Source organism: Silurus meridionalis, chromosome 15, assembly GCF_014805685.1.
Source record: "Silurus meridionalis isolate SWU-2019-XX chromosome 15, ASM1480568v1, whole genome shotgun sequence".
NCBI lineage: Eukaryota > Metazoa > Chordata > Actinopteri > Siluriformes > Siluridae > Silurus > Silurus meridionalis.
Window position 1 is genome coordinate 14,642,069 of NC_060898.1, and position 16,407 is coordinate 14,658,475.

The following is a 16,407-nucleotide window of genomic DNA, read 5'->3' on the forward strand; positions in this document are numbered from 1 at the left end:
AGAAAGAGGTTGTCGAAACAAAATTGGGATCGTCAGAGTGATGAGAAAAGTAGGCAGGAGTACAAGGAGATGTGGCAGCAGGTAAAGAGGGATGTGGCGAAAGCCAAGGAAAAGGCATATGAGGAGCTGTATGAGAAGTTGAATAGTAAGGAAGGAGAATCTACTAGAATCTTCAAATGGGATCCCCAAACTGGAGTTATTCTGGCAATAAACACATGAGATGATTTTGATGCACACAGAAAGGCAGCCATATGAAAAAGTACCTCATGGTCATGGTTTAATATGATGGTGGCTCTTTAATGTTTTGGGGTTGTTTTGGTGCCAGAGGACCTGAACATTTTGTTATGCTAAATAGCATCATAGACTTCAGGAAATATCAACAACTAGCAAAAGAAAACATGTGACTGCCTTTTTTGCACATATTTACCATGGTGCAAATAATGTGAGGGCACTGAAAAATCTAAAATAATAAAAAAAAAAAAACACTTGGGGCATGCTTTTATAATTAACAAGAGAGTGTTTTGATGCAGCCAGACCCAAATTGTAATTATATTAATCTTAATTTTTAATTGTAAAAAAAAAAAAAAAACAATAAATTTAATTAAACTTAATCAAAAACAGCATTTCCAAAAGTGTATTATTATTTCTCTTATATACACTGGAGCATTTTGCCAATATTAAGCAACTAAATAAAAGCATGGCGAATCAACTTTTATCCCTTTATAGTTATGTTTAACGGTGAAACACATTCCTGTTATCAAATATGTTATAGCAGCTATGAATAGCATCTCATTCCCTCAGCAATCTCTCTTTTCTCTCTTTAAAAAAGCTTGATACTGACAAATGAAAAACATACTCATTGAACACTGGAGACTCCTTCCTCTTTTTCCTTCTTTTTACAAGACCCTCTGTGAATTGTAACTATAGAACCTATAGAATTAATATCGCCCAATCAGAATTAAATATTTTAGCAAAAGCCTTTTACATGGTGTCTGATTAATAATTTCTTAATAATTCTTTCTGTAACACTATGTTGTGTGTGATGTGGCTCGTGTCATTTCCCTAAACAAACTATTCATTGGTAATATCAGTCACACCCTGCTTCCATTGTTAGATGGAAAAACACTGACCTTTTCTCATATACAATCAAAGAGCGAGAGAGGAAGCAGCTGGAGAGACGTGACCATAACAATGTGGTGTGGTGCCCAGTAGACCTTTGCATCAGCTGTTCGATCTCGCGGCTCCACGTGCACTTTAAGCCCTCCCTTCTTTAATCAGGATCAGGAGTGGGGCTGAGTGACCTGCTGAGCATATCACTGCTCTACTGCTGCTGCCGGATCCAGCATCTCTCAGCAACAGGTAGCAAGTTCAGCTCCTCATATAAAAGTCAAGAGAAGAAGAGTAGAAGAACAAAGAAAGACTTTACTTGGAATGATGTACCTGTTTGATATGTATAAGGATAAGAAAGAAGTTTGACAGATGAGACAATAGCTGCTCAAAGCTGCTGCTGACTTTGAGTTCATCACAAGCAGACACCTGTGGACTTTGCTCGAGTGTTTCATGAACGATAGGACACAATGGAGTGAAAAGGAGACAAATAGAAGAGTGAATTTGCCAGTTGGAAAGGTAAGTAAACTTGCAGCAGGGTTTAAGCTGCCTAGAGCACCACATGCTTTACACAGGCTTAATTAAAAGCCTCTTACTGCTATTTTATTTTCTCTACAGTGACAGGCCTCAATTACAGGCCCTTCGAATTAGTTTAACATATTTATACTGATTTGATTGATTTCACCTACAAAATATGATCTGAGTTTATATACCTGGATAAAAAAAAAATGAGGTAGAGTGGAAAGATGCACATAAGTGTTCTTTTTTCATCAGGTGAGGACACTTAAGAAATCAGATCAGAGGGAAATTGAAAAGTGAGGGCCACCCTCTAAATCTTACAGCACAAAAGCTGCTGATTCTGTTTAATAACAGAAACTCAGAGTTATGTTTATACTAATTCATATTAATACTTGTTATAATACTGTACATTAATGTGTGTTTGTGCACGGTTAATGCCAAGAATATCTGCAGATGCAAGGCATTTTAAAATGACCATTTTATAATGAATAATGGATATTTTTTTATTATTATTTTAATATTTAATTACACAGCAGGGCAAAATATATGGAAATAATTATTAAACAGTAGAAGGATGCATTCAAATCACTAAACAGTATAAGGATGCGTTTAATAACTTCTCACTACAATAAATATTTTATAATGTCCTGAAGTGTTGTTCTTATAACTTGTCAAGACATTTATTTTATTAAAGAATGACCCATCATACTTTTTTCCATTTGCAATTACATGTTGTGAGGAATATGATGTGTGAGGAATATCTCACCAGTCATGTATATATATATATATATATATATATATATATATATATATATATATATATATATATATATATATATATATACAGTGAGGAAAATACGTATTTGAACACCCTGCTATTTTGCAAGTTCCCCACTTAGAAATCATGAAGGGTCTGAAATTGTCATCGTAGGTGCATGTCCACTGTGAGACATAATCTAAAAAAAATCCAGAAATTGCAATGTATGATTTTTAACTATTTATTTGTATGATACAGCTGCAAATAAGTATTTGAACACCTGAGAAAGTCAATGTTAATATTTGGTACAGTAGCCTTTGTTTGCAATTACAGAGGTCAAATGTTTCCTGTAGATTTTCACCAGGTTTGCACACACTGCAGGAGGGATTTTGGCCTCCTCACACAGATCTTCTCTAGATCAGTCAGGTTTCTGGCCTGTCACTGAGAAACACGGAGTTTGAGCTCCCTCCAAAGATTCTCTCTTGGGTTTAGGTCTGGAGACTGGCTAGGCCACTGCAGAACCTTGATATGCTTCTTACAGGGCCACTCCTTGGTTATCCTGGCTGTGTGCTTCGGGTCATTGTCATGTTGGAAGACCCAGCCTCGACCCATCTTCAATGCTCTAACTGAGGGAAGGAGGTTGTTCCCCAAAATCTCGCAATACATAGCCCCGGTCATCCTCACCTGAATACAGTGCAGTCGCCCTGGTCTCATCTGACCACATGACTTTCTCCCATGACTCCTCTGGATCATCCAAATGGTCATTGGCAAACTTAAGATGTGCCTGGACATGTGCTGGTTTAAGCAGGGGAACCTTCCGTGCCATGCATGATTTCAAACCATGACGTCTTAGTGTATTACCAACAGTAACCTTAAAAACGGTGGTCCCAGCTCTCTTCAGGTCATTGACCAGTTCCTCCCGTGTAGATCTGGGCTGTTTTCTCACCTTCCTCAGGATCATTGAGACCCCACGAGGTGAGATCTTGCATGGAGCCCCAGTCCGAGGGAGATTGACAGTCATGTTTAGCTTCTTCCATTTTCTAATGATTGCTCCAACAGTGGACCTTTTTTCACCAAGCTGCTTGGCAATTTCCCCGTAGCCCTTTCCAGCCTTGTGGAGGTGTACAATTTTGTCTCTAGTGTCTTTGGACAGCTCTTTGGTCTTGGCCATGTTAGAAGTTGGATTCTTACTGATTGTATGGGGTGGACAGGTGTCTTTATGCAGCTAACGACCTCAAACAGGAGCATCTAATTTAGGATAATAAATGTAGTGGAGGTGGACATTTTAAAGGCAGACTAACAGGTCTTTGAGGGTCAGAATTCTAGCTGATAGACAGGTGTTCAAATACTTATTTGCAGCTGTATCATACAAATAAATAGTTTAAAAATCATACATTGTGATTTCTGGATTTTTTTTTTTTTAGATTATGTCTCTCACAGTGGACATGCACCTACGATGACAATTTCAGACCCCTCCATGATTTCTAAGTGGGAGAACTTGCAAAATAGCAGGGTGTTCAAATACTTATTTTCCTCACTGTATATACTGTATCCCCCTCTCGCTCTCTCTCTCTCTCTCTCTCTCTCTCTTTTCTCTCTCTATCTCTGTTACTGATACATAAGACTGGACACTCCTTTCACAAATGTTCCATCTGATACAGGTCCAAGTCACTGTGTAAGAGCTGTTACTACAGAAATGGGACATTATTACAGTATGAATCATTTTCATTTAATCAATGCCTTTTAACCAATCAGAATAAAAAAAAAAAAAAACAAGGCTGTGGAAAAAATACAATTAAAAACAAATTAAAAGAAAACTTTCTAAAATAAATAAATAAATAATAATAATAATAAAACCGTGATGAAACATGAAAATGAAGTAAAATTAAAATTAAGAGTGAACTTGTTAAAAAATGTTTAAAACAGGTGAAAAATATTTTTGTATGGTCTAAAAGATGTCTATATTTTGAATAGATCTCCTCTGTTCCACTGAAAATTTATAAGGGATGCTCGTTGTGATCGCATCACATTGTACATGACATCTTTATATAGAGCAAATCGAGGGCTCTATATCTCATCCTATTGAATGCAAGGCAAACCAGGCTCACCTCAGAACAGACTCAAATACATATTAATCCTTTGAATAGAATAGCTTGCAAAAGGTAATAATGATTGACAGGATAAAGGATGAATTTTATCTCTGTATACACTTTCAGGGGGTGGGGACACAATATTATACTTAATGGGTTTAACAACAAATAATTATTCCGGAAATTTGCAAGAGTTAAATCTATTAAAGATAAAGAAATGTCTATGACTTGTGAGTAAACTCGTAAACAGCTTTTAACAGAAGGATGAATCAAAGATGTTCTTTAAATCAATCAATTGTGGACATAGACATGTACTGAATGTTTTATTCAGCTTTTTAATCATTATGTTTTTTCCTTTGAATACAAGATTTCATATAAGTGAATTTCCCATGTTTTCCTTTTTCCCCAAACAGCTCACTGCAGCAAAAATTAAAGACGCCAAAGCTAGCACAGGAGCCCTCATGATTGCATTTGTTTTATTCTTACAAATTTACTAACCAATCATGACTAAATAACTAATCAATGAATTGCTGATAAAAAAAAAAGCCTTAATAGAGTTTTCAACCTTTTTGGGTTTTATCAGTAAATCATTGGTTATATATTTATTTATCATTTGTTAGTAAAAGTAAGAAGGAAAAATTTATTGGGACACCTGACTTCTCCAGCTATATATGGTTCCCCAAACTGTTACCACAAAGTTGGAGGCACACAATTGTATAGGATGTCTTTGGATGTGGTAGCATTACATTCACTAGAACTATGAGACCCAAACCTGTCCCAGCATGACAATGCCACTGTGCAGAAAGCCAGCTCTATGAAGATATGCTTTACAGGGTTTGTTGTGGAAGATTCTGAGTGGCTTTAATCAATTGTACACCTTTGAGATGACTTTGAACGCTGACTGCACCCCAGGCCTCTTAACACTAAATTGGACCCTGATTTTACTAATAGCCTTGTGGCTAAATGAGCACAAATCTCCACAACCAGAATCTAGTGTAAAATCTTCCCAGAAGAGTGGAGGTTATTATAATAGCATATGGGGACTACACATTCATTTTATGTCCAGTTGTCTACAAACATTTGTATGTACAGTGCATTTTGTAAGTGTTGGAATTGTTTTTTTTATTTGGCCAAAACCTTAGAAGCTTGTAGATCATTTATGGGACACCATGTTCAGAGAGGCTTGGCTTGATATGTGATCAAAGGGTTCTCATAATACAGCATGTACCACTTATTTAAATGTTTATGTATATTTTAGCGAATTATTCTGTGGCATGGCATATCAGGTTAGAACGGTATAGTATATGCTCATAATATAATATGAATCAGTAAATGTAGTGAGGGGAAATTCCATATTTTTAAACTCACAAAAAGGTATATCCGTCCTGGATAGAGGAACTTTGTTTGAGTTTATTAACTTTGATCCTGTTCATGTGTACAGAACAATTAAATGAGTTTTCTTGCAAATTCCAGGTTGGAAGAAGTTACAATCAGCCTTATTGCAGTGCTCCTAAAGCCAAGTCATGATAAAGGCTTTGCATTGGCAGATTGGAGGTGCTAAGGATTGAAGTCTCAACTTTTCAATCAATATTTTTCATTAGATTCTGAAATTTCTAAAACTCAGTTCTAGAAAGTACTTGTACAACATTCTGCAAATCCGGATAAACCTTCTACACAGACAGAGCACTGTACTCTCTTTGGCAAAAAAACAGGAAAAGGACTGGCATAAAAGATGCACAAGCTGTAAGATAATAATGAATGGTAGCCCAGCTGCCACATTTTCTGAGACACTGTCTGAGGCACTGTAGTTAGAAGCAGGAAAGCCTGTAACTTGAAGGGTTATAAAACACATTTACAGGTTCCCACTTTTTTCAGAAAAATCTATTTCCTAGGACTTTTCCAGACTTTTATTATTATATAAGCGTATATTACAATGTCCCACACCTTATGATATACAATTCTCTGAAGATTGACTGAATCAAATACATTTTGATTACTATGATCACAACATATGATCAATTTGATATTAGAAGTCTATGCTTTTTAGTCAGAGATCCTTTACTGATGAGATATTATCTAGGGGGCTGGTGAAAAAATAATAACAAAATAAATATATGTAGAGTAAATTTAGGACTCTACTGTTTACATAATAATGAAACTTCATTAAGGAATAATGCATACTGTCATAAGATAATAATCTGCATTTGGATAATGTAATGTGACCTGACATGAAATAAATTTACTGGATGATTGCATTAATAAGATAAACGTGTAATTTGTATAGAGCTGGAATTACTATTGATCTTTTACTCAGCGTCACTGTGTTATATTTAGAGCACGTATTGTGTTAGATCTTTCCACTTTTCCAGGTCATTGCTTTTGTTTTCCAGGTTTTTAACAATGTGTGGGAACCATGTTCTAGGACAATCCTAGAAAAGCATGGGAAATCATTTGATCAAACTCAGGAACTCTGGAGCTTTGTTTTAGTAAATCTGCTTATATGTGTCAGTTCTTTGGTTACAAAATGACTGTTACAAAACATAAGCCAGGCAGTGAATTTCACCATCTAACCCCTAACCTACTTTAAAGATCTTTCATAAAATGTGCTCGATAAAGTAATAACTTTTGCTATAAGTAGAATCTTGCTTCCATACTATGGGGATGCTCCAGGACAAGAGGTTGCTAAACTTCTGTTTTTTTTTAGCAGTATATTTACAACTCCAAGAATACCTTGGTTTTTCAGCTTAAGATCAATGACCTTTGTTTCAAAGCACATCACTGTAACTACAGCCTGTTAGGAAAAAGACTGGACCTAAAACTGTTTAATTAAGTGAGAAACTACACATTTAAACGCAAACTTTATTCCAAAAGTATTTAGACACCTGCCTATCATGCCAATTATTGAATTTTCCCTAAACAGTTAAAAAAAAAGTGGAAGAACACAATGGTTAAAGTGTGTGTGCTGTAGCATTAAGGAACTAAGAGGCCCAACTCTTTTCCAGTAAACAGGGTTCCCTTAAACAAAGCAAGGCCAGTGAAGACCTTGGTTATCAAGGTTTGTGTAGAAGTACACTAAAGTAAAGAACAACATATTGGAACACTAAATAAACTTTAATGAACTTCAGCCTTTATTAGTAGCCACTAGACTGTTACTGTGGCTGATTGAGCAAAGATTATCCCAGTCACTGCCATAAAATCTAGTGGAAAGCCTTCGCAGAAGAAAAATAAAGAAAGGCCCAGGTCTAAGATGATATGAATGTAATGGTCAGATGTCCACATACTTGTAAATACTGTCTAATGTAGTCTATCTTTTATGGGATATAGAGTTGACTGTCAGTGTCTCATACAAAAAAATACATAGGACTATTTTTTGGTCAGTTATCATTTATTTAATGCATTGTGCATATATAGTACCTCATGTAGTTCTCTAAAGCTGTAAATAATACATATATGAAAAAGGAGCCTAAACAATTTTCTTCATACTGTACAAATGTAATCCTGTTAGGGTGATCATAGACCTGGAGACTACATTGGGTAATATGTGAGTGAGGTGGAAATGCAGCTGAGATGGGACAATTATATGTAAAATGTTGATTTTAATATTCAAAAGCTGTTCATTATCATTTCCAGAATATGTATTGAAAAGGATTACAGTCAACCCCCGATAATTCGCGGTTTGGAACTCGTGGCTCGGAAAATTAGCGGGTTCTCATTTGGAACCTAACAGCAAGTTGTGGATTATCTTAAAATTCATGGAAATCCGCAGCGGAACCGAATGTTCAGGAACGTTAGGAATAACATTTTAAGCTATATGTTCACTAACAAAATTTTTAAAACACATTATTGTATTAGAGTGACATAATGTCTAGATGAATTCACTAAGATACCATAGGGGCTGTGGGGTTCCATCCAATTTTCAGATTTTCTGAACTCACTGAGGGTCTTAGAATGTAAAATGCGCAAATTTTGGGGATCACTGTAAGATAAAATGACTGTTTGATGGATGATTCTGTAAAACTCAACATAAGCGAAGTTCACCTTACTACCAATGTTGTTTTTCCACATAAACATCACATAATGAAATGCTTTTTTTTAGTATTACTTCGTTATTTTGGGTCCTTTTAGTTCTGGTGATTGGGAAATTTTGATGATAGAGCATAAAAGGACATTCAATGCATTGTATGCACCCAACTGTGTGGCAACATTAAGGGGAAAACCACATTTGCATTTATGGCAGAATTACAAACGTGCTTGAAAAATCTCTATCAATAAATACATTCTGGTTAATTAGATCACAGACTGAAAATATTAGTCTAACATCTTAGTTGGGAGAGAATATAAGCAGAAAAGATCATTTTAATTACTTCTGGAAGAAATAGGTCTTTAGACGTCATTTGCAGACAGCTAGTGACTCAGCTGTTCAGACTTCAAGTAGAAGTTTGTTTCACCAAGGTGCCAGAAAGAGTCTTTATGTATACCTTTATTGTGCCCTGAGAGATTTTAGAACCAACTGAGCAACTGAGTGTTTCAGGATCAGAAGGAGCATAGTGCAGTGCAGAATGAGATAAGTGCTGTGAGGTAGAAGGGTGCTGGCGCAATTTTGGATTTATAGGCAAGCAGCAGTGTTTTAGATCTGAACCAAGCAGCTACAGGAAGCTGGTGAAGGGTGGCTAATGGGGCAATGTGTTTAGGAGAACATGTGAAGGCTGAAAACACCACATCTGAGTATAAGTATATCCATCTATCCACATGTAATGTATAGTGGCTTGGTCTAGCATTTAGGCACAAAGCAGTAGAAGATCAGTGAAAAGTGAAGATTCAGTGAAGAATCTTCACAGAATCAGATCAGTGAAAAATATATTTATATTTAGATATTTTTTATAATTGTATATTTAGCGCAATAATGACCCAATTCACAAATACAAGTCAACAAAGTTTAAAAGGTTTAGATTAATGTTTTGGCCCAGACAGAGCCTATATATAAATCATAACATAACTGTGGAATATCTTCAATGGTAGAATCTGTATTACAAGCAAAAGATGCTTTATTACTATTAGGTAAGGGGTGTGCATACTTATACAACCAGTTTTTTTTTTTACTTAAATCATGTATATTTTCACCGAGCAGGCATAACTTTATGGCCACCAATCAGGCATAACATTATGACCACCTGCCTAATATTCTGTTGGTCCCCCTTTTGCTGCCAAAACAGTCCTGACCCGTCAAGTATTACAGCATTAACTTCTTCAGCAATGAGAGCTACAGTAGTCTGTTAAATCAGACCACACGGGTCAGCCTTCGCTCCCCACGTGCATCAGTGAGCCTTGGTCCACTTTTGATAGATACTGACCACTGCAGGCTGGGAAACCCCCACAAGAGCTGCAGATTTGGAGGTGCTCTGACCCAGTCGTCTAGCACATCACAATTTAGCTCTTGTCAAACTCACTCACATCATTTCGCTTGCCTTATTTTTCCTGCTTCTAACACATCAACTTTGAGGACAAAATGTTCACTTACTGCCTAATATACAGTATCCCACCCACGAACAGGTGCCATGATGAAGAGGTAATCAGTGTTATTCGCTTCACTGATCATTATGTTATAAGGTCATAATGTTATGCCTGGTCGGTGAAGATTTTACTTGAATTTTGTTGGTTGTTATATGACGAAGTGAAAAAAGACCAAATGTGATTTATCTTAGTTTTATCACCAAAGCTAACATCAGGAGTGTATAAACTTTTTACAACCCCAATTCCAAAAAAGGTGACTGAAAAATGTAAAAAATTTAATTAAAATTAATAAATAGATATAATTTTTTTTCTTAAAATGGTATATAGTCTCGGTTTAAACATTTTATATGTTTTTTTATTGAGAGCAGAATGTGGATTTATGAGTTTTGCAAATCATTGCATTCTGGTTTTATATACATTTTGCACAAAGACCCAACTTTTTTGGAATTGGGGATGTATATCTACTGTAGCATCACAAAAATCAGTCTTTTTACCTTAACAACCACCATGCCCCATTCTGCTCAGTCGTATTAATATAAAGCACAATGCCTAATCTTGGCATTGCTAGGCCTCAAGATAATCTTCTTATTAGGAATTCTATAAGGCTGACATATTTCTGACCCTATGTCTGAAAATTCCTTTGTAAATGGACATATCGTTTATTTTTGCATCATTTATACCCAAATTTCACACTATCATTGTTTTCCTATGAGACAGATGGTTGCTCTGGAAACGTTCTAAAACACAAAGATGAATGAGAGCACATTACTGAATAGGGAAAGGACTAAACAGAAATATGTAAATTAGAGGTTTGAATAATTAGCAGCAGGCTTTTATCCCTAGGAATGTGACTAAGCCCTAAAGACCTCAGTGCAGCTGATGTGCATTAGGAGAAGATGTGATGCTGCTGGTAAAATTGCAGAACATACACATAGAACGTGTAGCAGTAAGTCACAATGACTATTCAACATTTTCAGGAGTATCGGTATACAGAAGGAGTTTTAGTATTTTCTTCCACTATCTCTATCTGTATCTGTTAATGCTCCAAAAGGGCTCTCAGAAAATCAATAAATTGACAAGAGTAAAAGCCTCCTGCTCTGGCTAGTCTTAATCAGGAGCAATGTAAGCCATATTAGCAAGCTTTCTTTTAACAGTTGTATTTGTATTAGTGTACAACACATTTTATGTATATCTGTATATGTACATGTATATTTTAAATAACACACCATAAGGACAAATGTTTTGTGGACACCTGATCATAGGATTTCCATGTGTTTTTTAACCTCCCATTACATTTAGCACCATTTGCTGTTATAATTAACATCCACTTTTCTGGGGAAAGAATTTCACTAGGTTTTGGTGTTTTGCTGTAGAGATGTGCTTATTCACCCACAAAAGTGTTAGTTAAGTCAGGCACTTTGCCGAAACATCTCCAAACTGCAAACGAAATCCTGCAAATCCAACAATAACCTCATGGTTATAGTAGGTGTAGCCTGTAGCCTTAAAGCAAGGGTTGGTTTTAAGGCTCCATTTTTGGCCACTTTCGACACTGTCTGGAAACATGGTCTGACATTCACCAATGTGCTGGTGAGCTTTTTACTAAACTATTTTGATACCTTTCATCCTACTGCCTTTGCTCTGTGAACTAAAGGGTGAATTTTAATCTACATCTACTGGGTCACCTCAAGGTTGTGTCCTCTGTTCCTTATCATTTATTTAGTACACAAATGATTTTAGGAGTAGTTTTAGAAATAGTCATATTTTACAAAAATTTGCTGCTGATTCTATAGTAGGAGGTCCTGTGGTAATTTTGGTGTGATTTTACCATTTGGTGTCAAAATGATTTTTCAAAACATTATGTTCTTAAAACCTAGCAGATGACTATTGATTTTAACTTTAGGAGGAAATCTATTCAGTATAAGCAATTAATAGAGTGGGTATTGAAAGTGTTGAACAAGTATTTGGGTGCTGTCTAGTTTTTTTTTTTACTCTAAATACCGATGCTTTGTGTAAAAGAGGGCAGCAAAGGTTGTAATGTTTGCATAAACTAGGATAATTTAATGTGGATAAAATATTGATGTGCATGTTCTGCAGATCCTAGAATGATTCGCTTTTATCTTTTTCATTGATGTGTTAGTTTAATTCTCTAAATGTGAAAAAAAAAAAGTTTTGAGGATTATTAACCAGGGAAGTAAAATTACAGGAAGGAAGCAGATGACTATGGAACAGTTATATCATAGACAGGTTTTGCATAAAGCCCAGAGCATTTTGTTAGATGATTCCTACCATATGTATCATGAATTTCAAATCCTATTAGTAAAACAAATCATTGTAGACATTTATTTATCTCCAAAGCTGTAAAGTTTTTGAATTTAAGGTAAATACCTCTTAGAAGGAAACTGGTTGTTTGTATTGTGTTTGAGTTGTCTGTCTTGCAGTATGTGTTATGTGATTTGCTTGTATGCTGCAACCAAATTGCTTTCAAGAATCAAATAGAAATGAACTGAACTAAAATTTCATAAAAAGCCTTAGTAGCAAAAGAAAGTCCAGCCTAAAAAAGAAAATGCATTGTTGTCCGTGACTAGGGGGTGGAAAGCACATCTCAAGTATGTGTCTTTTACTAGGTGTAGTCTCTGTCATAACAAAAAAAAACCCAATCTGTAATTAAAGTAAACCAGAGGCACACAATGTCAAAACAGATGTACAGAGAAACAGTACATTTGGCTTGCCATAAAAAAGAAACAGCAGGATTTCTAAGGGTTAAACACAAAACAGGAGCACACAGTTAAGTAACAAACAAATAACACATGTAACAAACAAAAGCACATGTGTGACACCTATCCATTCTTACATCATGTCATACTAATGTGAAGCACTAGGCCTTAGAAATACATCTAACAGCACTTTTCTAGCTCTTTGCTTCCAGCTAGGGGTAGAGGTCAGTGGAGTAGAAGTGCATTTAGTCACTTGCTCTGTGCTATGTGTTTTAATTATGTTTTCCATTAAGTCTTCTCAGAGTAGTAAATAAAGAAGAGATTAGTGCTGACAGTCTTGGCCATGTGACTCAGTGCTACTTTAATGCCTGTCATGGCTAAAAGCAGAGCAACAGTTTTTTTACATCAGCACCAGCTCAAACAGGAAGTCCTTTGTCCTAGGAATTTGAATGTTTACCGCATATGTACACATTTGATATAGTCCTTTTCTCAGTGATCCACTACAGTGCTATTTCTGACAGAGCTAATCTGCAAGCTAATTAGCATAGAGCAATTCATGTGTCCCTGACGAACTTCACATCTTCTTTATTTAGTAGCCACCAGGAAGCATCACGTCAGTGTTAGTGTCCAAGCTCAGAGCTCAGTCCATTAGCTCCTTTGTGGTATTTTGCTTCCATTTGCTACTTTCTGAGACCAAAATACAAGCTGTTATCCAATTATATGATTAGAATCTTCACAGAGAAGCAATTTGTCCCTGCCATTTCCCTGAACTGTGCTGTAGGTAGGGGATAGGCGTATATCAGCTGTGCATCACAGGTGATTAGATGCTTCAAATGAAAGATCAGGATAACACAGACACGCTCCTAAAGACATCCACATAAAAAGAATGCAATGTAGACATTTCAGGTGCGGTTAGCATTATGAAGTCGTACCGTTCAACATTTCAGGCTCTATCCTCGCCTTAACAAAAAAATAAAAACAGAAGGGCGAGAAGTTGGAACAACATGGAACAGATGAGCTATTATTTATTGACTAGCACAGTGCAAAAGAATTTAAATAGTAATGAACTGATTTAATTTACTTTATATGGTGTCTGTGAAGTCTCATGAACTACACATTTGAAATTTTGACTTTAAACAATGTTTGCACATGTTACTTTATATGTGATTTCTTACACTGTCATGTAACATGGAGAAAAGTATTGGGACACCTCACTTTTTCTTCTATATGTGCTTCTTTTCCAAACTGTTGTCTTTCCCAAACCTTTGGTTGCAGTAGCATTACATTTCACCTTCACTTGAATTAGGTCACCCAAAAAGGTTTCAGCTTGATAATGCCCCTGTACACTTAACCAACTTCATGAAGATATGGTCTACATGGGTTGAAATGAAAGATCTTGAGTGGCCTGCTACAGAGTTTTGACCTCAACCCTACTGAACACCTTTTTGGTATAAATTGGAATGCTGACTGCACCACATGCCTCTTCACCCTACATTGAACACAAATGTCCACAACCACACCCCAAAATCTAATGAAACATCTTCCCAGAAGAGTGGAATTTATTATAACAGCGAATGGGAACTGAATGTGGAATGGCATGTTAATAACATGCATATGAATCTTACCAATCTATGAATCTGAATCATATGGTCCGGTGTCTGCCAACTTAATTTCATTAAATGCAAATCAAAACAACAAAACTAGAAACCAACATCATAAATAATAGGCACAAAGTTGAGATATATATATACACCCCAAAAAATACAAGGAAACCAACAAAGGCTTGACAAACACACAAACAGAAATTCACACTCAAGCTCAGGTATGCTAATTAGTGGTGGCAAGGAAAATGTGATCATGTGACTAGGCCATGTGAATTACTGTACAAGGGCTGGCAGACTGTGTGCTGATCTACTGCATTTTTTTGTTAGTTAATTAGTTTGGTTGTTTTACATTTTTGACATGATTAAGTCAGTTGTCTCATGTTAATCTTAGACGTGTGAATAATGACTTTTTACATTATTGGTACAATTCAGCGTTTTAACAATAAAACTCTCTCCTTAGTGTGAATGTTCTCTTTTTTTATTCAGGACAATCATATGGTGACTAATGCCAAGAAGTAAAAAAACAGAAACATGGTCATTCTGCAACAGGTAAGACTCTGTCCCTATCTGTCAGGAAACACAATATCTGTCTGGTTACAACTTAATCACATGTATTAACAGGCTTCCCTACCTAGGCCATGACTTAGTACAGTCTAGAAATTGGATCATTAAGTTGTGGTCACAGCTTACCAAAACATGATGAAATAAAATTACAAATAAAATAAATAATAAAAATAAAATAAATAAAATAAATATTTTTTGTTTTTTTTTTGTGGGGTTTTTATTTATTTTTATTTATATTTTGTTTACATCAAAAGGCATTGACAGCTATTATTCAGCATAAAATAAAAAATAAAATAAATAATCTATTTTATTTTATATGTATTAATAGATATAATACATTATAAATAATAAACATTTTTAAAAATAATAAAATTAATAACAAGCTGATTTAATGAAATATTGATTTTTTTCACTTTTTAATAAATAACAATAGGAATACAACATAGCCCATAACACATTTATACTACTATAATATAATATTATAATATACAACTGTATGTAACTGTATACAACTGATGATTTATTTCAGCCCTGTTTGAGGGGTTGTAAAAAAAAATCTAATCTCTTTTCCCTAAATTATTGATCTCTTTCTCTCATCTTCCAAAGTCCTGGCTATATTTCTAATAAGAAGGGCTTTATAGTGTGGTTCTGTACTAATGCTGTTATCTATTGTATTATCTTTGTGTAAATCCTGTGAAAATAGCTGTGTTCTCTGTTTTTAAATGCTGCTAGATATGTCAAAGTGATTTGGTTCATTGAGTCATTGATTGTTTGAGTGATTGATCATTACAGGGGGATTATGTCTGGTTGGATCTCAAGACAGGCGGGTCGTTTGATGTTCCAGTTGGAGCTGTGGTTAAGCTCTGTGACTCAGGCCTGATCCAGGTCTTGGATGATGAGGGTCAGGTGAGGGTTTCAGTAAGACAAAGACAAACACTCCACCATTGCTATCTTGTCACTTGACCTTCAGTGTCACCATATTATCTGTGTAAAGCTGCTTTGGTGATGTAATGTGAGTGTGCTGTGCATGTGTGCAGGAGCACTGGATCTCTCCTCAGAATGCTACAAACATAAAGCCCATGCACCCAACCTCCATCCATGGCGTGGAGGATATGATTCGCCTAGGAGACCTGAACGAAGCTGGCATTCTCCGAAACCTGTTTATTCGCTACAAAGAAAGGGTCATATATGTGAGTGTACAATTACTATGTGTGGGATTAAATCCTTGGGGGGCGCACAGATAGTTTTTCATTTGAGCCATTATCTGTGTTACCTCAGATCAGCCAGTTTTGCTAGAATATGACCTTTCTTTTTGGTTCATTGTCATGTATCCATCAGCCATTTTCACCACTGAAATACTTGATGAAGGACAACATGACCCTTATCAGCTTTAAGCTATGACCTAACTGAATGTAAAATAACTAAAAATGCTTGTGATATGTCATAATGTTATGTTTTTAATTTAATACTTTCAAAATAGTAAGATCATTGCTTTGCAGTAAGCATCTATTTTTTTATGGAAAATCATGTCACATAATAAT

The 16,407-nt window shown here is 35.7% G+C and overlaps 1 protein-coding gene across 2 annotated transcripts in view; it reads left to right on the forward strand.

Annotated features, from left to right (window-relative positions):
* Nucleotides 1–1,296: 1,296 nt before the first annotated feature.
* Nucleotides 1,297–16,407, forward strand: part of myo7ab (myosin VIIAb) — a 54,001-nt gene continuing 38,890 nt past the window's right edge. For both annotated transcript variants that reach the window (XM_046867219.1, XM_046867220.1), the window contains exons 1-4: nucleotides 1,297–1,626; nucleotides 14,789–14,851; nucleotides 15,659–15,772; nucleotides 15,904–16,056. In XM_046867219.1, coding sequence (XP_046723175.1) covers nucleotides 14,834–14,851; nucleotides 15,659–15,772; nucleotides 15,904–16,056 — 285 coding nt within the window. In that variant the 5' untranslated portion in view covers nucleotides 1,297–1,626; nucleotides 14,789–14,833. The remainder of the gene's footprint in view (nucleotides 1,627–14,788; nucleotides 14,852–15,658; nucleotides 15,773–15,903; nucleotides 16,057–16,407) is intronic.